The sequence below is a fragment of the Heloderma suspectum genome, chromosome 3 (assembly GCF_057233095.1).
Source record: "Heloderma suspectum isolate Gila_16-S chromosome 3, 16-S_ref, whole genome shotgun sequence".
NCBI classification, from domain to species: domain Eukaryota; kingdom Metazoa; phylum Chordata; class Lepidosauria; order Squamata; family Helodermatidae; genus Heloderma; species Heloderma suspectum.
Genome location: NC_139460.1, coordinates 175147042 through 175168339, shown reverse-complemented (window position 1 = coordinate 175168339; position 21298 = coordinate 175147042). Strand labels below are relative to the sequence as shown.

The following is a 21298-nucleotide window of genomic DNA, read 5'->3' as shown; positions in this document are numbered from 1 at the left end:
TGTTATCACAGAAGAGCAGGGTAATTCAATTCCTCATCATTTGCTGTCTTGGTGCATTAGGGATTAGAAAAAAATGGGGAATGACTTACACTGCATCTCTATGCTTATAAGAAGTGTAAAGTGGGATTCCCTACATTGCAGGGGTCAGGAGAAGTTGGGCTAAAAGGGCAACTGACATTTGGTTGCCACCGCAGCCACAAGTGATTTGACTCTACTTCAAACAGTAATCGATTCAACCAAGAAAAGATTCAGAGGTGCATAACAACAGTTACAGTTGTTTGTGCTAGGTACCAGAGCGTTTGGTTAAGTAGTCCAAAACATCTGGAAAGCTGCAGTAGCTCCTGATTTACTCCTTTGAAGCATGCTTTTGAAACATACTCAAAACCAATCAAGGAAGCACATATACCCACTAATACTACTCCTTTTCCAGCAGTATTTGGTCATGTATGCAGGGCTTCTCTTTATCCCTATATGCAGTTCAGAAGGGGAGTACATAACTTTACTAATGGTGTATCAGGGAACGCTACCTATCTAAATTATTGTTTTATTACTGCTTCTTATACCAGCAGTTCGTATGCAAGATGTGATTTGGATGCTACTGACATATCATTGCTCGGGGCATGTGTTTGTTGTATATGGAGCAGAGGAAAGAAGCTTGGGAGATATTATATTTTACAAACTTTGGATATAAGTTATGCCTCATTTCCCAGACTTGCTACTTCAGTGTGGTAAAAGACCTTATGCAATTACTTTATTGTGTCTACTTCATGTGATAAACCTACCTTATGAAGGCGCTATCACATGGGCCTAGTTTTCACTGCAGAAGTAAATCTGGCTCTGGGATGCTCCACTGCAGAGGGAGGCTTGCATGACCCTTCCATACATCTCCCTTTCATGCTTACCATGCTTACCTTCCTCAAAGTAGTGATGCGGGTTTTCTGGAAAATTTTGAATTTCTGGAAAATTTCCCCTGTGCAAATTAGGGTAAATTGAAAATGATTTTGAAAAAAATGATTTTTTCCCCAGAAATTCAAAATGTTCTGGGTAATTAGCATGATTTGCATAGGGTAATTTTCTGATACCCAAGAAAGTTATCTAATTTAATACATTTATTTTACTTGTATTTAGTAACCTACAAAGCTATAAATAGTGCCCTGTGTTAATTTTTTTGTCCCAGTACTCCACAAGTATTTGACCTGAAATATTTGAGGAGGGGGGAATGAAAGCACACTTAATGTGATTTAAGTGTTACGTTATATAGATTTTTAAATTGGAATACTTGTAACAGTTGAAAGACGATAACATTCACTTCCCTTACATTGCTTAAATTTAAGAAAACAAAGGTACTGAAACTTTATAAGTTCCATTTCATACTGAGACATACATGTATTTCAATGACATATATGTATTCTCTGAAATACTTGCTAGGGGTAATCATCTGGAAAACATTAGTTATAACTGGGATTGCTAGTACTGTATTTTCAGTTGACATCTATTCATTTTTACTAATGAATTTATGAAATGGACAATTTTCTGTGGAAAATTTCTGCCCCACATCACTGCCCCAAACTGGTGCCCTCCAGCTCTTTTGGACTACAATTCCCATCAGTCCCCCACGAGCATGTTCAATGATCAGATATTATGAGAGCTGTCGTCTAAAACATCTGGAGGGAACCAGGTTGGGGAAGTCAGGTAAATAGGCTGCAAACACAGCTGCCACATAAAATGCAAACTGGCTCTGAAGCACTAAAAGAATTTTCTTTAAATTTTCTTTAAAAGAATTTTCCTAAATTCATATTATGTTTTAAGTTTTAGTTGATTTGCCGGTATGTGTCTTAAATAGATCTATTATGTGATTCTATATCTTCAGCAATGGCCAAGTATTATATTGTCATATGTTATATATTATGAAACTTGGAGGATTTTTGTGTGTGACTAATTGTAGTTTTAATAGAAAGGGGGAAGGTAGATCAGAGTTGTTTAATCATGAGAGCTGAGAAGTGTGTGTGTGTGTGTGTGTGTGTGTGTCTCTCTCTCTCTATATATATATATATAAAGTGATGGGTGGAAAAATGAAGGGATAGTCAGAATTAAAAATACAAGCCCCCCAAACACCACAATTCACAGGTGAAAGGGTTTCTGACATATAGTATCACACATGCTTCGGTTATACCCAGGTTGGACTACTACAATGCACTCTATATGGGGCTTCCTTTGAAGACTGGAAATTACAGCTAGTTCAGAATGCTGCTACTTAGGCTGTTGATGGGTGCTTTTGTATCTTTTTTAAAAAATATTTTATATGTGGCCTTGTAAGGGCTATGCCCTAATAGGCAGCTCATAAATAAGCATATAAATACATAAAGTGCTGTTTGTTTAAAATCCTAGATGGTTTGGGCTCAGGATATCCGCAGGACTGCGTGATCTTACATGATTCTGCCCACCTGTAAGGTCTTCTGGTGAGGCTCTGTTCCATGTGTAATGTGCACTTTGTAAGTGCATGAGATGCCACCCCCCAGTAGTAGCACCTAGTCTCAAACTCCCTCATTTAGCCCCTTCCGTCTCAGTCTTCAGAAAGATTGTTAGAACTCCTTTCTTTTAAATGTGCCTTTTATGCTGTCTGATCCTCAGAGTTTTGTTTTATGATGCTGCTGTTTTTAGTAAATTGGGTATTTGTTTTTAAACTGAGTTTTTATTGAGACTTGTGAGCAGTTTTGGCTTGAATACGACTGAAAAGTGGCATATACGAATACTCTTACAACCCCACCTGCTGCATTGATAAAGAGGCTATTGATAAAACTGGTTAATTATATTATTTGGGTTCTTTTATCCATGTCATTTTATGACACCTCAGTGACCTTTCTCAAATGTCTCCTTCATAATGTTTATAGTGTAACATACTCATAACATTGTATGCCCTGGATTGTATGCCCTGGCTGTGGCTACTAAGGTTTGGAGGTGCCAAGATAAGCCAGATCCAGATTTGCGTACAAGGAGACTTTATTGAGTACTTACAGGGCACCGGCGTACCCAGGGGTTGGATCAGACAGCTTGTTTGAACCCAGAGCCAAGGGGTACAAACATACATAAAGACTATGATTTTTGTTTACTACCATTGTGTATCCATGCCTGATTTGCAATTTGCTCATGACTTGTCTCTGCTTTCGCAATAACAATAACGTTTAGCATTTATATAATGTGTTTTTGAAGAATTCAAAGCACTTCACATTACGTTATGTCAGTAATATTTTATTTATTTATTTCTATACCACCCAATAGCCGAAACTCTTTGGGCGGTTCACAAAAATTAAAACCACAGAGTGCAGCATAAAACAATATAAAATATGAAAGCTTTAAACCACAGTATTACAATACAACCAGAATAAAACCTAGCAGCAATGCAGAGATTTAAAAGACAGATTTAAAACACCAGAGCTAAAAGATTAGGAAGCGAAAATTTTAAAATACTGGGAGAATAAAAAGGTCTTCACCCGGCGCCGGAAGGAGTACAATGTAGGCACCAGACAAACCTCTCTAGGGAGCTCATTCCACAGCTGGGGTGCCACAGCAGAAAAGGCCTTCTTCCTGGTAGCCACCTGCCTCACTTCCTTTGGCTGGGGCTCCTGGAGAATGACCCCTAATATTATTCAACTCCCTGCAATATTATCACCAAATTGCAGCTTGGGAACTGATTGATGGTGGCTTTTCTAAGGGTCTTTAGTGAGTTTATGTCAGGGTGGATTGGCTAAATGAAGGCAATTAAAATTAGTCATTGAAATAATGATTTAAATCAGCAAGAGAAAAGCTGATTTTAAATCATGATTGAAATTAAGTTTCCCATTGATACTACTTGATATTTCCCAAACAATGGTGCAAACCTGAACACTAAACCATATTAATTTTTAACTAAAGAGAGTATAATTTACATTGTTTTTTCATCCTTACTACCTGGCTTTGCATCTCTTTGTCCCATTTCGCACATTCTGCATGTTTCTCCCTCTCTTTCCCCCTCTCTCTCTCTCCCCCTCTCTCTCTCTCTTTTTACCTATAGAGGGAATGGGCCTGTTCATATGATCATGGAGGGGAAAATAAGCCACGGTGGTTAACAACAGCCCATGGGTTCTGGGTGGCTTGTTAACCATGCCAACAAGCCACTCTTACTGGGTTCATATGAGACGGCAAGCTGCGCCGGCAAAGGTAGTGCTAGCACTGACAAAGCATCGACCTGGTTCACACAATCAAAACAAGCCACCCTGGCTTATTTGAGCCACAGTGGCTTGTTCAAATCACCAGCATGTGCTGGGGCATGCTGAGGTCCATTAACCTAATTACCAGCCTAGGCATGGCTTGTTGTGTCATCCAAACCCAGAGGGCATGGCTTGTTTGAGAGGGGAAATAACCCTCAAATAACCCATGGCCTGTTGTTGGGTTATTTAAGGGTTGTTTCCCCCTCAAACAAGCCATGCCACCCAGTTTCAGATGACACAACAGGCCATGCATGAGTGGGTAATTAGGCTAATGGCACCTGGCATGCACTGCTGATTTAAACAAGCCACTGTGGCTTATTTCATCATGTATACTAGCCCATTGTATAGCAATTTCATTTTTTCCCCCTTAACGGATTTTCTATAGTGAGGAAAAAGACGGAAGAAAACATGGGAGTGGGAATACATGGGAGGGTTATGATTGGACGATGTCATCTGGACACATCATAAAATTATGTGAATGAGAGGCAGGGTGTCGGCTGTATAAAAGGCACCCTTAAGATTTATGAAAACTGATACTTACTTCAGGGTACGCATACTTGGGGTTGCATTGTAAATATTAGAATATAGGAATGTGTGTACTGGACAGTTTGGTCTTCTTTCCAGCGTTGCTCCCTTCACTCTGCCTTGGCTCAGCCTAGGGATGTTGAAGGAATCTGTTTTTGGGTGGTGCTCAGCAAGTTTTTGTCAGCTTAGTCTCCTGATCTCCAGCTCGCTTGCCTGCAAGCTGGCCCGACTTGACACAGGTTGAGTTGGGCCAGCTCGCGGACTTCTGCTGCCACCGCCATTGTGCCAGCCACACCGTAGGCAAGTCGGTCCTTCTCCCTCCTGGGTTAGGAAGGAAAAGGAGACACTCAAACGCAGCAACACCGCCATGGCTTTGAGTTGATGAGTTCCAGCAGGGAACCCGCAGATCAGCCCGCTAACACAGGCCAAGCTGGGAGCTCAGGGAAATCCATCAAACCCCAAGAAGGCCAGATTTCCCCACGCCACACATCCCTAGTTCATCCCAAGTGTCACAGAAGCAAAGGAGCAAATGAATGATCTGTTAAAACAAGATTCATTCTCTCTCTCTCTCTCTCCCCTCCCCCCCCCTTGTTTAGAAAGAATGCTTTATCATGTCAGTTGTAAAGATTTCAAAGATCAGGCAGCATTTTAATTATAAATAAAAATTTTCTTCAAAATACATAGGCTATGCTGATCACAGATACGCTATACACATTTAAACAATGAACATACGGTACTCTTTGCCATAGGAGGAGGGAAATGGTTTTGAATTTGTACCTCCATGTGATGTGCTCAGTGACCACCACTAGGCAAAGGATGGCTCTGCTTGTGTTTACTTTGTGTCATTTTCCTTGCAGTTTATTTCTTCATTTCATTTCTATACCGCCCAATAGCTGAAGCTCTGCAGTCTAGTTGTGTTAGTTACGCCTTTCTGGTAGTAAGTTGTACAGGCCACAAGAACAAGGGGCATCTCTACACCAGCCTAAAATTCTGCATTTACAATGGGACTTTCGGCTTCCATTTTAAATGCAGGATCACAATGACTCCCTTTTTCACATGCTTCCTTTCTCCCCTCCCCTCCCCTCCCTTCCCCTTCCCCCCTCCTTCTCCCCATATCTGAGTCTTCCATTATCTTCCATTGATTTCGTTCCTCTTCATGCCACTTTTCCTCTTTTCAGGGAGGAAACTGAAGCGGAACACAATGGGGTAATTTGATAGCTCATTATCTGCGATGTATTTAAAAACAGAAAAAAGGGCATTTAGTGCAAGAGACGCACTAATTGTGTTAGAGATTCACAGCATCATGTAAAGAGCCCACAAACTTCTGTGAAGGAGCAATCTCAATCACAGGATAAAAGCTCTGTGTGAAGAATGCCAAGGAAGCTAAAATAAGATCCTTAAGAGGGATGATGACAAGCTGCTAGTACTGGAAGTTAAATGTAATTCAATTATTTCTTGGCTTTCTCTAGGTATGTTGTGCTTCTGCGCTAGCAACACACCACAGGGTGGTGACTTTGGTCTGGATGCTTGTTTGCCTTTTTCATGTAAGGGCACAATCCTATGCATGTTTAGACAGAAAAAAAGTCCTACAAATCCCAGCATTTCCCAGCCAGCATGGCTGGCTGAGGAATGCTGGGAGCTGTAGGAATTTTCTGTCTAAACATGCATAGGATTGCATCCTAAATTGTGTTAAAACAGATTGCATAATACCCAGAAAGAGTCTCAGGAAGGCCTTGATGAGGAAGAGAGTTCACACACTTGGCTAATCAGATAGGATAAAGTCTATTGAGAACAATTAGATTGAGAGAGGACAACACCTTGAATCCCTCTTATCTGGATGGCAGACACAACTCTGCTGTGCAACTTGTAGAATACTTTTCTTTTTGCAGTTGAGATAAATAGGTCAAGCAACTGTTGAAAGCAGCAATATTCCCTAATCCATAGGCTGAAGAGTTATTGTAATAAATGTAGAAGAGAAGCTCTCAATTTGTGGCATATTTCTTTTGCCATTTATTTTTTTCCTTCTTTTTTTTTTCAACTCAACCTCTGTAAGAATACATGAAGTATAAGATGGGGTTTCACATGAGGAAGTATGGAAAAATGGTTGTGGGGGAAACTGGTTATGTGGTCCTATGCATCACTATAAACAGTGACGCTGAGCCTGTGGATGCAATAAATTTGTATTGAGAGAGTGAGGAAACTAAAATGATCTTAGGTGTGATGGTTCAGGGTCACACTACACTATACATTAAATATGTAGCATGCAGCTGACCCTCTTTGTTTTTTACTCACAAGAAAGTATGTGGGGACCTGATCTAAATCAGGACCATCACATGCAGATAGGGGAAGTTTGACCCCAACAGCTTGTTTTCTGAAATTCTCCTCTCCTGGCATGCAGGGGCCAAAACAAAGAGAAAAACCTCCACAGTAAAGGGAGAGAATTTGCAGAAGGAGGAAGTGAGACTATTGCCCTGCCTTATTCAAAATGCAAAGCATTTTATGGAGGGTCCACAGTATATTGTCTTCAGCTTGTAACCCTCTCATGTTTTCCCATGCTGCTTCTGTCATTTCTTTCCACAAAAAACAGTTAAGGAAGAAAAGATGGAGTAGTTACACAATATCTTTTGTTTAGAGCACAGTCCTATCTATGCATGTTTAGACAGAAAAGACTTACAACTCCCAGCATGCCCCAGCCAGCAATGGGACATGCTCTGTCTAAACATGCATAGATAGGACTGTGCCCTTAGTAGCACTAGGAACCCTCCATCTGGAAACACCCTGGACCTCTGAGGAAAGGGCTTGATGAAATATTATTTTCTTGTACACTGTGTGGGAAGTTGAGAATCAGTCTCTCTCTCTCTCTCTCTCTCTCTCTCTCTCTCTCTCTCTCTCTCTGAAATCTTCTTCATGCCCAGCTGAGCAAAGGATAGCCCCATACACTAAATTTACAGGTAGAGAGATGCACGCATATAAGTTGTGAAAAGCTTGGCTAGCCAACTGCTTTGTTGTTTAATTGGGCAGTGGACATATATCTTTCTAAAACTTGCATATGTTTAACATTCTTTGTCTGGGGCATCCTCTACTTGGCACCCTCCAGATGTTTTGTCTTCAACTCCCATCAGCCCAGCCAGCATAGCTAATGGCCAAGGATTCTGGGAGTTGTAGTCCAACACATCTGGAGGGCGCCAGGTTGGCAAAGGCTGGTCTAGGGCTTTGTGGTCAGAGGTCTGGGAAATGTCAACGTAATTTCCAGCAAAAGGTCACTCCTCCCAGGAGTGGATGGTATGCCTGGTAGTGGTAGCCTAAGGCAGAGGTGGGCAGAAGGTAGATCTTTCGGACTTCAGTTGTCAGATGTTTTGGACTTCCATTCCCAACATTCCTGACCACTGGCCATGCTGCCAGGGGCTTATTGGAGTTGAAGTCCAAAACATCTGGAGATCTACCCTCTGCCCAGCCTTAGCCCAAGGAATCAGATCTTGGGGTCACAGTGGTTTTAGCAGGAGTTTACCTTGTTGGAATTATCCAGTGTATGTAAAGATATCTTGTGAAACCTGATAATTAAGGTCCTAAGCTTGGTGAGCACTAGAGAAAGGGGTCTTCTTAGTGGTGGCCCCTACCCCCTTGGAATTCCCTTCCAAGAGATACATGGCTGTCTTCATCTCTGGCTACTTCTAAGAGTGCTTTAAAACTTGTTTCTCTGGCTTTATGTTATTTGAGGTTTTATGTTATTTCCTGCATTAGATATTTGAAATTAAATTTTAATTGACATTTTAAAATTGTTTAAATTTAAAGTGTGTTTATAATCTGATACTGAATTTTACTGTTTCTGTATTGGAAGCCACCTTAGAAAGACCACACTCCTGAAAGGAGGCTAAGAAATATAGCAGGCTCTCACTGAAGGAGCAGCCACCTCATTCAATCACCTTGCTTTCCTTCTGAGTGATGTGGTGGTATGGATTGGGTCAAATATGACCAATCCTCCACACCATCCAGTGAAAGAGGGCAAGTGGGCAGGCAGAGGTGGCAACTGTTCCTCCAAGGAGCAGTCATCTTTTGCTCGCTCCCCCCCTCTCGTCCACCTCAAGGGTAAGTGAGGAGGCCACCGACATTTTGCTCCCTCTGGATGGCCCTGCTATGCCCAGTCCCTTCTGCATTGCCCAAAGGGAGATGTTGAGTGAGCCAAGCTGGTAGAGAGTTGCAGAGGGTAGGTGAGCAGACAAGCACTTGCCCAATGCTTGCCTCTTGGAGACAGAGAAGCTGAACAATCATGTGGAGACAGTGGCTGCTCTTTGCTGCCTGCCTCTCTCTCTCTCTCTCTCTCTCTCTCTCTCTCTCATTCTCACTCTCACTCTTTGGCACTGCAGGGAAGATTTGGTTCATGGGGCAGAATCCCCACCACTGTGCTGCCCAGAGGAAGGATTCAGGGGAGCAGTCAAGGAGAAGGTGGCTGCTCCTTCCGTGACCAAGCCCGTAGGCTGCGTGGCCCAGAGAGAGCGCACGAGTGAGCAGGCAGAGGCAGCAAAGCAGCTCTCTCCAAGTGGATAGTGCTCTCTCTGAGCAGCACCATCCACCCTCCTGTGGTGTTGCCCTGACAGGGTGAGCAAAAAGGCTGGAGCCATTGCTGCCTTTTCTGGTTTGCCCCTCCCCCTCCTCCAGAAGTGTGTCCAGAGGGGTGAGAAAGCAGTGGCCACCTCACAGCCTCTCGAGAAGGGGTGGACAAGGGATGGTTGCTGCTTCCTCGGATCACTCATCTACTCTTGCTCTCTGCCATGCTCCGCCTGCATTCACACCCACACCTTTGGGTGATGCAGCAGGAGGAATTGGGCTTGACCATCCAGAAGGAGCAAGGGAGTGAAAAGTGGCTGCTCCTCAGAAGAGCAGTTGCCACCTTTGCCTGCTCACTTGCCCTCGCTCACTGAGGGTGGTAGGAAATTGAGCAAGGTGAGCCCAGTCTTCACCACCAAATCAGTCGGAGGGGGAATAGAGGTGTGAGTGAGAGAATAAGGTGGCTTCTCCTTCAGTGACCAGCCCTGTGTGCTGCACTGCCTAGGAAGAGAAGACAAGTGAGCGGGCAGAGGCAGTGCTGTGGCACTGATCCTCCCTGCTGTGGTGCTCAGAGAGGAGGGAGGAACAGCCACTTGCACACTTCCCCTGCTCTCCCCACCACCAGCAGGAGCAGAACTTGGAGGAAGAGGAGGGGGTGCAGGGGGCTTTCTGGCTAGGGACCCCTCCCCAGCTGTTTTTCCAGCCTGTGCTGCAGGGCAAAGGAAAGGAGGAGAGCTTGAATTTACTGGTCGCCTCTCTTCACCGGTTGGCTGCTTTTCCTTCGAAATAAAAACAGCAGCCTTTTTCACAGACAACTGTGTGTGTAGTTAGGCGGTGCTTTTTCAGTGTTGCTATTCACTCTGCTGTCCCTGGGAGAGCATCTTGTTTTCCTGTTCCCTGAAAACCCACTTTGGTATCTCAAGAGCAGTGCATCGGCATAGAGCAAAGGAGACAAAATAAAAACGCCAAGGTCTGCTGCAAAAGCAGTAGCGGCCACATTCCTCGCTGAGGAGGACCTGCCTGTGTCCCTTGGAAATATTACTTTCATTTTCCCCAGAGCTTCGCCTCCTGTGTGCCGTTAGGTGGCGCAATTGGAGTGGCGAAGGCTACTTGATAAGCGGCCGGGCTGGCTGGAGGTGGTGCAATTCGTCCTCCTGGCACGTCGAGCGAGCCTTTTTTCCGTTTTCATTTTCAACGTCCAAAAGTTCGGGCATGCCTTTTTGTTTTGTTTTTTTGCCGCCCCAGCCACGTGTGACCTGCAGCAAAGCATAGTTCTGCAAGCGCTCCGCTTGGGGCTGGGGTGGTGAACAGGGCGCTTGTGCTGCCCCCTTTTGGGGGGCGGCGGTGCCGAGTATCCCTGCTCTTTTCGCTCTGACGTTTTTACGCACCCGGTTGGCTCCTGCCCAAACTGGCTTCTGATGATTCCAGCAGGGCTGCTGAGGCAAGCAGGCGGGGGGCGTGTCTGAGTGGCCAGGCAACCAATGGGCGCTGCCGTTTTTGCATGTATTATGCAAGGAGGCTGGAGCCCCCGCCAGGTTTTCGGTCGGTGGAGCAGGCAAGGAAGCGGTGGCCACGGAGGAGGAGATCGATTTTGCGCAGCAGCATCTTCATCTCCCTGGGTTCCTCCGCCTTTTCTCCCGCTGCCCATCCCCCGATCCGCCAGCCGCTCTGTTTCTCTTTTTCTTTGGCACCATTGCGGCGCTCCATCAGCCCGGCCGCGGATCTCGTCGCCTGTCGTTTTCTCCCCCTTTTCCGCCGTTGCATGACTGCCCAATGGTGTAGGAGGCGGGTGGCAATGGATCTAGGAGTCTACCAGCTCAGGCACTTCTCCATTTCCTTCTTGTCATCTCTGTTGGGCACCGACAGCTCTGCCCTCAGGCTCGACAGTAGGTAAATAATCCGAGGCTCTGGCTGGGATTTGGGGGGGGGGGTGTAGGTCGCTCCCCCCCCCCCGGTGCTGCAGGCATCCCTGCAGCAGTGCAGGCGGCCTTCTTTTGTCCGTCGGGTGGGCAGGGAGGGATCTCTGGTTTGACATCTCCGGGCTCTGTCGCTGCCGACGGACCACTGCGGTGCCCCGCATTATGTAATTCCGCTGCATCTCCCTGGTTTATTGGGGGAGGGGGCTCTCCTGCTCGAGTGTGTTGCAGCTGCCTCTGATGCCCGCGCGCCCCCTCCCACACTCCCCATCTCGGCGGCCGCTAACGTGCTCTGTATGTCCCCCTCCCTCGTTTGTGTCTTGCAGCTCCTCCGGTGCGAGCGTCGTAGCGATAGACAACAAAATCGAGCAAGCCATGGTATGTGCACCTTCCCGTCCCAGGAATGCGGTTGGGAGGGCGAGGGAAGGGCTGCTGCTGCTGCTAGAGCGCTTTTTCCTGGTGATGCTTTATTTCAGATAGCTGTGGGGGTTTACCAAGGGCAAGGACTGTAAAGACCCACGCCCGCGCCTACCCCCCCCCCCAGGAACGCAAGGGTGGCTCTTTGGTTCCTGTCCTTTTCTAAATTCCTGCAGCGAAATAGCATTTGTTCCTTGCAGTTCGGGGGAGAGGGAGGCGGAGTAAAAAAATGCACTTTTCTTTTCTCCTCAGCTCATTTTTAAAGAGGATGAGGAATCTTAATTATTATTTAGGGATGGCATCCTCCCCCCACTCCCCGGAATCCAAAAGTAGGTGGAGTGAGGATCGGGCTTGATTCTGATGAAGAGCATTTGCTTTTTCCTGTGCCCCCCCCAAAAAAACCCAAGTTATTCCCCCCACCTTCCCCCCTGGCCTTAGTTTCCGCTTTGCCTTTGCGCTTTTGTTGCTGGAGAACTGCGTGGGGCTGTTCTCACGGGATCCTCATTTCTCCCTCTCCCTCTCCTCTGTTGCTAGGCAAACTCCGAACTATAACTCCTGGCTATAAATAGCGCAGCCCGCTGATTGGCTGAGGCTGTCCTTCGGAGGCGGCCTGCCCTGGCCGGCTTGACGTCACCGAGGGTTGGTGGGGAGGGAAATGCGGCAACCAACCTTGCCCTCCAAGAACAAACTAGCTGCAGCCGGTGCTCCAAGGAGGCAGGGCTTGCGGATGGGGGCGGGGGGAGAGGAGATCAGGCAGCGAGGAGTGTTGCGGGGACAGTGGACCCACTGATGCTGCAACGCTTGTGCCAGGCAGTGGGGGGAGCAAGCACAGTGCTTGCGGGGCTAATCTGCATCCCTTCTGAGCACATCTCCCAGGAGGTGCTGGGCTGGCCTCCCTCTCCCTCCCCCACCCCATGGACAAGAAGAGGGCGGCCGCTGCCTGCCGGAGGGCCCTGCCCAGCCAGTTGCCATTGGGAAAAGGAGAAATAAGGCCGCTTGAGAAGTCATGCCAGCTTTTGAGTGATGTGAAAAGTGTGACTGGGAGGCTTGCCTACATTTTCCCAGCAGAAGTGCAATGAGGCACAATTCCAACCTTGATTCTTTTGTATCCATTGCTCTTTCATGTGGCAGTGAGCAATATAATTGTATCTTTCCGTGTCCTTGTCCCTTCTCTTCCATGCAGTTGGGGAAAGTGAACACAAGTGATATAACGTTAAAATGTTAAGAGGTCTGTTAGCCCGCCTCAGATTATATTCCTGCTACTTACCGTGTATGTGTAAACAACCTGCCATGCTGGTGAACCCCTTTTCTTTGCATAGGAAACAGTTGTGTTCAACCCACTCTCGGTTGCACAGGGGCCCCTGATCCATCTGTTTGGGGCAAATGCAGTGCTTGGCATTCCCATGTTACACCTCTTGCCTAAGGCCCAAACTAGGTTTATGGTCCTGACCCCACATTTGCCAAGGCAACAGGGGATGTGGTGGTGGGGCACTTACAAGGCAGTTCAGAAAGCAGGAGGAAAGGATGCTTAACTCCTCTTGCTGATTCGGCCCTGCTAATGCTGCTTGTGCATACACAAGACGCTACTGTGATCTTCCTTTTGGAAAAAACATTTTGGGAATGTCAATAAACTAAAGGGATACATTAAACAGGGCTGGCACCATGAAGTTCTGAGTACTAGACTTGACTATATCCCGCAAGGCTTGCAATACTGGATGCTTTGCCTAAACTATCTGTCATTAAGAATATTTTTAAAAGGAAAAAAGAGCTCACCTTCAGGGTTGGGGGAGGGGGACATGGTGTATACAGGTCCTGGGATTCAGCTGGTGGAATGTCTACAAAACTCAGAATCACAAGCGGTGTGGAGGTGTGTTCTGATGTGCCATTATAGGACTGCTTGCCGTTGCTGCTTTGCCTGCGTGTGCTGCCCCTTTCTGGAGCCCTGACGTCCTCTCTCCTTTTCAGGATCTGGTCAAGAGCCATTTGATGTATGCTGTAAGAGAGGAAGTAGAGGTTCTCAAAGAGCAGATCAAAGAGCTTATCGAGAAGAACAACCAGCTGGAGCAGGAGAACAACCTTCTGAAAACGCTGGCTAGTCCAGAGCAGCTGGCTCAGTTCCAAGCACAGCTGCAGACGAGTCCTTCGCCTGCATCCTCCCAGCCACAAGGGACCACCCAGCAGCCTTCCCAGCCAGCACCACAAGGCTCGGGACCTTCAGCATAGTTTGTAGTGTCTAAGTGCTCCGGACTCTGTGGAGGCAGGACTGCCAGGAACCCAGCGTTCCCCCTCCGTCACTGCATGCTGCCACCCAGTCATGAAGACTCTTCTGTGCCCTGCGAACATAGTCACAGAATGTTTTCTTTTCCAGTATTAAGCTATTCATAAGGAGCGAGGGGGTTGAGGTTTCTTTTTTATATTTTTCAGTTGGGGGGAGGGTCTCACAAACGTTCAGGGAATTAGCACAAATGCACTGGGGACTTGAGCAGCTTGTGCAGGTGGCTGCTAAGACACATGGATCTGTGTGGCTGAAGCTTTTTTTCCTTAAAATCATCCTCCCGTATAGTGTCACAATTAATGCAAGTGCTACTAAGCATGGAAATGTGAAGAAATTGGCTGGGGTGGTGGGAATGAAGACCCATTCTCCAGCATTCCACCAAGAAGCCAAAGCAATGACTGATGAAAAAGGACCTTAGGAAATATGGAGGGAAGTAAATGTTGGCTTTCAATGCCTGCAACCTTAAAATGCAGATACGCACTCATTGTTTTCTGTAGCCAAGAATGGGTGCAAAAGTATTTCTAGGAGGAGAGCAGGTAGGTGACACATTGCTGTGACATAGGATCATAAAAATGAAGGTTTATTTGCTTAATGTATATTTGTGTATTTAGTGTAATTACTTTGTAAAATAGGAACTGTAACTACTCATTAAGTTGTACAGAGTGAATTAAAAAGGATGAACTGGACAAGTTTGGATAGGGTTTTTTAATTTTATTTTTGACATGAATAAGATTTGCATCTACACAGCTCTTCAGAAATTGGCTGGTTGATGCTGTTTATGTAAGTTCTGAAAATTGCCTTGGAACTGAATACTTTGAAGTCAAACTCTGTTCACTATAATTCAGTTTCATGCAGGGGGGAATCAATCCTCAAGAGCAAAGTTTAAAAGCGATTTCTCATAATTTTTTTGCATATGATCTGTATAGTAGTATGCATATGTTCCTGTGCATGTTCTTGAGGAGCGAGAAGGAAAATTGTAAAATGTCAGTATATTTAACTATTGCACTTCTCAACTTCCAATAAAGCATAAAATGTTGATTTAGAAGCTGTGGTTTGAGGAGAGTTGTTACTTTCCACGTCTGCTTTCGAGTGGAATCTAGTCTGATAAAATGCTTTGATTTTGTAAACCTATTTTAAAGTGCTTTACTGGGGGTGGAGAGGGGTGTTAATGTGTTTTAACAGTGAAGAATTTAAATATTTGCTGTTTCATAAAGCAAATATTGTTTTAGTAAAACGAATGCAAACTTTGATTCAGACCAGAAGAGTTTTGGTAGGAGCCAGAGTGTTGCTAATCTTGCTCTCTGCTTTGGCACAGTCGTATAAAAAGCTGCTCATTCCTACAAGGAAATTGTCTGCCTTTTACTCTTGTTTTCGGCCCTCCACTCTGCAGCCTGAGCCAAGTGGTGAGTGATCAACATCCTGCAGAGCTGAAAAGAGCGACTGTTTCTTAGCAACAAACTAGCTGTGCTGTTTCATGTGACTAATGGCCTGTTGGTGCTTGGTAGCCCGTGAGAGTGTGGAAAGTGCCGCTGCACCTTTCTAAATGAATCATTCATCTGTATTAAGTACTGGATTTTATCTAACTGGCATAATAATGGTTAGCATTTATAATTATAGTGCTTCGAAGCGTTCACAGTGCTTTGCATACATCATTTGGTGTAATCCTTACACTAGCCTTGTGAGGTAGGTCAGTAATATCCCCAAATTGCAGATGGGGAACGGAGTCTTAAGAGTGCAGCTTGTCAGAGCCCATGTAGGGAATTTGTTGCAGAGGTGAGATTCCAGTTAGAGACCCTCTGATTTGTAGCTCAAAACTCTTAGCCACTATATACTTCACTAGCTCTGAGAAATGCAGCTAAACTATGGACTTAATGTATCACCTCTGCCCCCTTAAAATCTTTTTTCCCATTCTCCTTCCCTGCCTTCTGTGAATCGAGATGCTGTCAGCCTTCAGGACACTGCATAAATAAGCTTTACAGAAATGGCAATGGCCATTTCTTTGGTCAAGACACAAAATGTCTAGCCCAGCCTTGTTGGCTGGGGGATACTGGGAGTTGTAGTCCACCACATCTGGAGGGCAGATGGGGGAAGGCTATGCTAGCACATGTAATAGTTGCTACTATTGTGAATGAATTAGTGGTTCTGAAACCACTTCCTAATGGAAGAAACTCCAAAAAGGTTGCAAGGAGGCAACAACGAAGAATGATGTCAGCTGGAATTAAAGTGCTTTCATTTCCATCTAGGTAGAAAACATAGTCGAACATTTCAGTACTTTTGGAATTTGCCCTGTTTTAAATTTTTAAGGTTATCCAACTCCAGACAAAGAGCATGGAGGGCAACCAAGAGTTTAATATGCATTTTCTCCAGTGCTGGAGGAAATGCTTTATGACAGATGGCATGCCCTGTCCAAAGGCTATCTATGTTTGCACAGAAATCATAGGATCAGAACCATTAACACCATAACTTTACTGCAAGACCTTTTGTCTAATGTTTCTATTGTTCATAGCTGATTAATCTTTCAAGATTTGTTATATATTTCTGCAGCTATTAAAACGAAGGATTTTTTAAAGTCAGTTTAGATATTGGCAAAGTAACCCTTATGTAGCCAGGAGATACTCAAAAATATTTTTGAGATTAAATATACAGCATACGTTTTATTCAAAATGTGTTTAACTCTCCAGTGTTCAGATATTTGGCAACTTGTTTTTCTCAAAGACTCACATGTCAGTTGCTTTTTATGGTTCTTTCATTAAGATGCATTTTTGAAATTTGAGTGGATCCCAACATTAGTTTGTTGTTTGAGGTTGTGGAAGGATAATAGGTTTTCAGCTGTAAAACAAAAGTCTACACTTTCATTTCCTCTGTAGTGGCTTTGTGACTGGTGTAAGTCTTCCCTATATGCATAGCAATGACTACATCATGTATTTTTGAAAAAGTGCTGTAGGCTGGAGAATAATAAGACTACTCATTCCACTACATTTCCCTGTCATTGTAAAGGATTCTTGCAAACTACAACAGAATCTGCAGAGATTATATCTCTGTCCAAAGGGGCTGCTCAGTCCAGCAGCAGTAGGGTTAATAGCAGCCATGTATTTTTTTAAATTATTGATTAGATTTATATACTGCCCAGCTGACAAATGCCCTCAGAATGGTTTACAATCATAAAACCCCAAAGCAACAATAAGATAACAAATGGAACAGACTGTGCACAGCACCTGCCTGTTCCCTTTCTTTCAGGATTTCTCCTCGTGTGAGCTGCTGCAGGAAAGTATCCAAATGTAAGTCCAGCATTCTGTTTCCAACAGCAGCCTGATAGATGCCTCTGGAAACTCAAGCCAGGGTACAAAGGAATTCCTCTACTGTGTGCCACCAGCGCCTCATATGTACAAGGAGGGAACTAAGAACTGCTGATAAACCATCCTCAAAACTTGGCCAATCCTTTTTTTTTTTTTTTAAGTCTTTCAGGCCGCAATCCTATTCAGGTTTAGATAGAAAAATGTCCTACAACTCCTAGCATGCCCCAGCCAGTATGGCTTGCTGCAGCATGCTGGGAACTGTAGGATTTTTTTCTGTCTAAACATGAATAGGATTGCACCCTTAAGCACATGGTCATCACTGCATCTTGTGACAGTGAATTCCATAAGTTAATCATATGTCTTGGGAAGAAGTTTTATTTGCTCTTGCTGCATATCTAATCATTCTAACTTTGTGACACTGAGTGCTGTCATTACTGCTGTCCAGCGTAGCTAGATTTTATGTAATGAGGAGAGGAAGACAGCTTTTAAAAGTTGTTTATGCCTTTTCATATTTACACTAAAAGAATTCCTCACCTTACAACAAAAGAAAAAAAAGCACTTGGGAAGATACAAGGAACAAATAATACTGCCCTCCCCACCCCCATCATTCCCTCTATTTCTAGTGTTTAGGTGTGAGTGCCAATGCATATATATTCAAAGTGGTGCCACACACCTGGCTCAGCAGAGCCCCATGGTTTGTAGAAGTACAAAAAATCAGGTGGAAAAAAGCCCCAAGGGAGCCCCATCCAAACAACCCAGTAAGGACTGGGCATGCTCAGTGGCCATGGAATGCTCGCTGACCATTAGGAAAAATGGAAAACGGGGTGGGAGGGGGAATGGAATGGAGTATCCTGGATAAGTGCATGGCTGACTGACTGGAACACTGAACAGGAGCATTCCATTGTGCAATACTGTTTTCCTTTATAGGTCTTAAGAATCTTTATACTAAGTGCATACATTAAATATCTATATACATTAAAATAGTATTCAGTATATGCATATCATTCTATACATAATTGATTTGCTCAATGACCTACCTAATCTGTGTTTCCTAAATAGTTTTTTTAAAGCATGAAGACCAATGGTAGACTCCTGTCCTTATTGTTTAGGTGGTACATTATTTTTTTCTTCCCAGCAATGTCCCCATGGCCACAGAACTCATTGTTGCAATATCACCATCCTATGCTATTGTTATAGGCAGCCAATAGCTTCATAATATGCCACACTCTGTGACCCATCCATGAAACTAAGGATGCTTCCAGATGAGGCTTTTATTGTGCTATTGTCTGCCTCATTCACTGAAATTTATGTGGGGGTCCAGACAATGTCCTGCACATGCAACCTGTGTTTACCCACCACTACTTCTGTCTTTTTTTTTTTCTTTCAACAAAAAATTCAACTGGAGCAAAAGACAGAATAGCTGCACATTCTATTTTAATTGGTAACGCTAGCAGTGCTCTCTGCAGAAAACACTCGCAAGTGCTGCCACTTCTTACCTGTGACATTTAATTTTATGTATCAACATAATTTTTCCCCAGGTGGATGCCAAAGTAAATTGTTCGTTGCTGTCTGGGTAAAGGCACTGTATACTTTCCATGAAGCACAGAGGCCAGAAACATGTTTTCACGAAGTGTAGAAACGAGAAAGGTAAAGGATCCCAATTCTATAGGACTCCCAGAGGCAATATTCTTCACTGACAGAATCCAAGAGGACAAATAGATCTATGCTCTGCATTCAGGCAGAGCTGTACTCCTGTACGTTGCCGGGTGTGGCTGATATTCAACTTCACTTAAAGTCCGCTGTGGCTGAATCAGCTTCATAATTTATACACCCACATTGAAAGTACACAACCAGGGCTAGGCAAGCCCTCTGATGCCTGATGCAGGAAGTCTATCTGACACTGCCCCGGCACACACACTATCAGGGGTCCCAACCCATCAGGAAGTTCTCAAAACAGGCGTACACAGACCTTCTTCCCAGTGTATTGGGCCCTGGGGGTCTGGTTTGTTTAATTCTCCCTCTGCCACCTTTAATGGGATTCAAAATCCCACCTCACCTTGCCTCATGGTTGGGTTGCCTCTGCATACCACAAAAGCAGTGTGGGAGAGGGAGGGCCCCATCCATTCAGGGGGTTAGATCTAAATTGAGACATGTGCAACTGGGCTGGCAGAAGCAGCCTTCCCCCCCACGCACGCGCACACACACACACAGAGCCCCTGAAAATTGGGCAGAGGTACCTTCTGTGAGCAGAAGGCAGATCCTGGATCCAAGCAAAAAGCTGTGCAGCAGTCAGTTCACGTCAAATCTAAACCAGGCAGTGCAGGAAGCAATATCTGTAGGAGAAGCTGCTATTGTTTTTCCAATGGTGTTGCAGTGTTCCTGCATGTGGATTTCGCTGTGCATCTGTACCCTGCATCTTCTGGCGCATCACAGCCAAACACAGAGATAGTGAGAGCTCTTGTGTGGCTTGCAGGGACTAGATCTGCTGGTTCAGCAAACTGGAGCTCTGAGAGAAATCTTACATTTATTTATTATTAAATTTATTAATCGCCCATCTGGCTGGTCACCCATATATCCTCTCACCCAGGCACATAACAGGATCTTAAGCAAAACAGACACAAAACAAAACACAAAACAACACCCACACAGAGAAGCCACAAGAGCCAGTCAACCCAGTGTTAGGGGGGTGGCCCTTGCCCTTGCATCTCCCCCGAAGCGCTCCCTCCCTGGGGCTGGGCAGATAAGAGTCTTCCCAGGGAGTTTGGGCCCAGCCAGCTCAAATCAGCCGTAATTAGCCCGGGGAAGTTTTTTCTTTCCCTCTTCAGCTGAAGCTGGTGTGTGTGTGTGGCAGCTACTGGCAGCTACACAGTCCCAGGAAGGGCCAGGAAGGTGGTAAGTTGGTCCACCTGCCTCTGTTGGATGTCCCGGCTGCCTTCCCCTGCCTGGTCCAGGCTTCGAATGGCTGGTCACTGATGGCATGTAACATCCCTGGCATCGTGTACCTGCAGCCTCTAAGAGCTCTTAGCTGTGCCAGCATGCCTATATTGTGCTTTCTACTAACTCCACCTGATGGTGGCCTCTTCTTTCAGATTCCAGTGATCCAGACATGCTTTTATAACCTCAGCGTTAGACTGCTGTAAAGTTCTTCGCATGAGGCTGCAATAGATGACCGGAAAACTTCGTGGGAGCTGGATGCAGCAGCCCAGCCCCTGGCAAGGTGGGATATGCCAAGAGTGGCTGGGTGACCAGCCAGATGGGCGATTAATAAATTTAATAATAAATAAATAAATAAAATATGTTGGCAGAAGTGCATTTCACCAGCACTCCAGCATCAGCAGTGGCTTCTTATCTGCATCCTATAACAAAATTTAAATCCACAAAGTACAGCATTAAAACAATATGAAATATAAAAGCTTAAAACTACAGTATAAAAATGCAACCAGAATAGAACCCAGCAGCAATGCAGATAGGAAACCATCAGCAGTGTTTTCCTATCTGCATTGCTGCTGGGTTTTATTCTGGTTGCATTTTTATACTGTAGTTTTAAGCTTTTATATTTCATATTGTTTTTTTATGCTGAACTTTGTGGTTTTAATTTTTGTGAACTGCCCAGAGAGCTTCAGCGACTAGGCGGTATAGAGATGTGATTGATTGATTGATTGATTGATTGATTAATTAATTAATTACAATAAATGTTGAGACACCACCAGCCCTTACAATAAAATAAAATAAAACTGCCCCCTCCACTGTGGCAGCCAGAATTTGGCACTTGTGTATGTCCCTCAAACTCAGGAATGTCCCCAGCAGCAAACAGCAGTATGTAGGTGCTAACAATTAGCTAGTGGTGTTATACTGAGGGGAGACAGGTGATACAGAGCAATAGAGGGATAGGATACATTCTGCAGTAAGCAGATATTCTTGTAAGCCCTCTGGCAGTAGTATGATCTCCTTCCTTCACATTGTGGGTGTGGGGATGAGGTAGGCAAAACTTTAATTTGAAATAGGATGAACAAAAAACCTAGTCCCTATTCAAGCATACATACCACATTAGCCAAGATTCCTTCACTGATTCCTTTT

General features: G+C 44.8%; 1 protein-coding gene across 3 annotated transcripts in view; it reads left to right on the top strand.

Moving 5' to 3' along the window:
• Window positions 1-14970, top strand: part of TSC22D1 (TSC22 domain family member 1) — an 81549-nt gene extending 66579 nt beyond the window's left edge. For all 3 annotated transcript variants that reach the window (XR_014789279.1, XM_084844953.1, XM_084844951.1), the window contains 2 exons: window positions 11560-11611; window positions 13616-14970. Coding sequence is in view for 2 of the 3 variants with exons in the window: in XM_084844953.1 (XP_084701079.1) it covers window positions 11560-11611; window positions 13616-13873 (310 nt within the window). In the remaining variant the exon portion in view is untranslated. The remainder of the gene's footprint in view (window positions 1-11559; window positions 11612-13615) is intronic.
• The last annotated feature ends 6328 nt before the right edge of the window (window positions 14971-21298 follow it).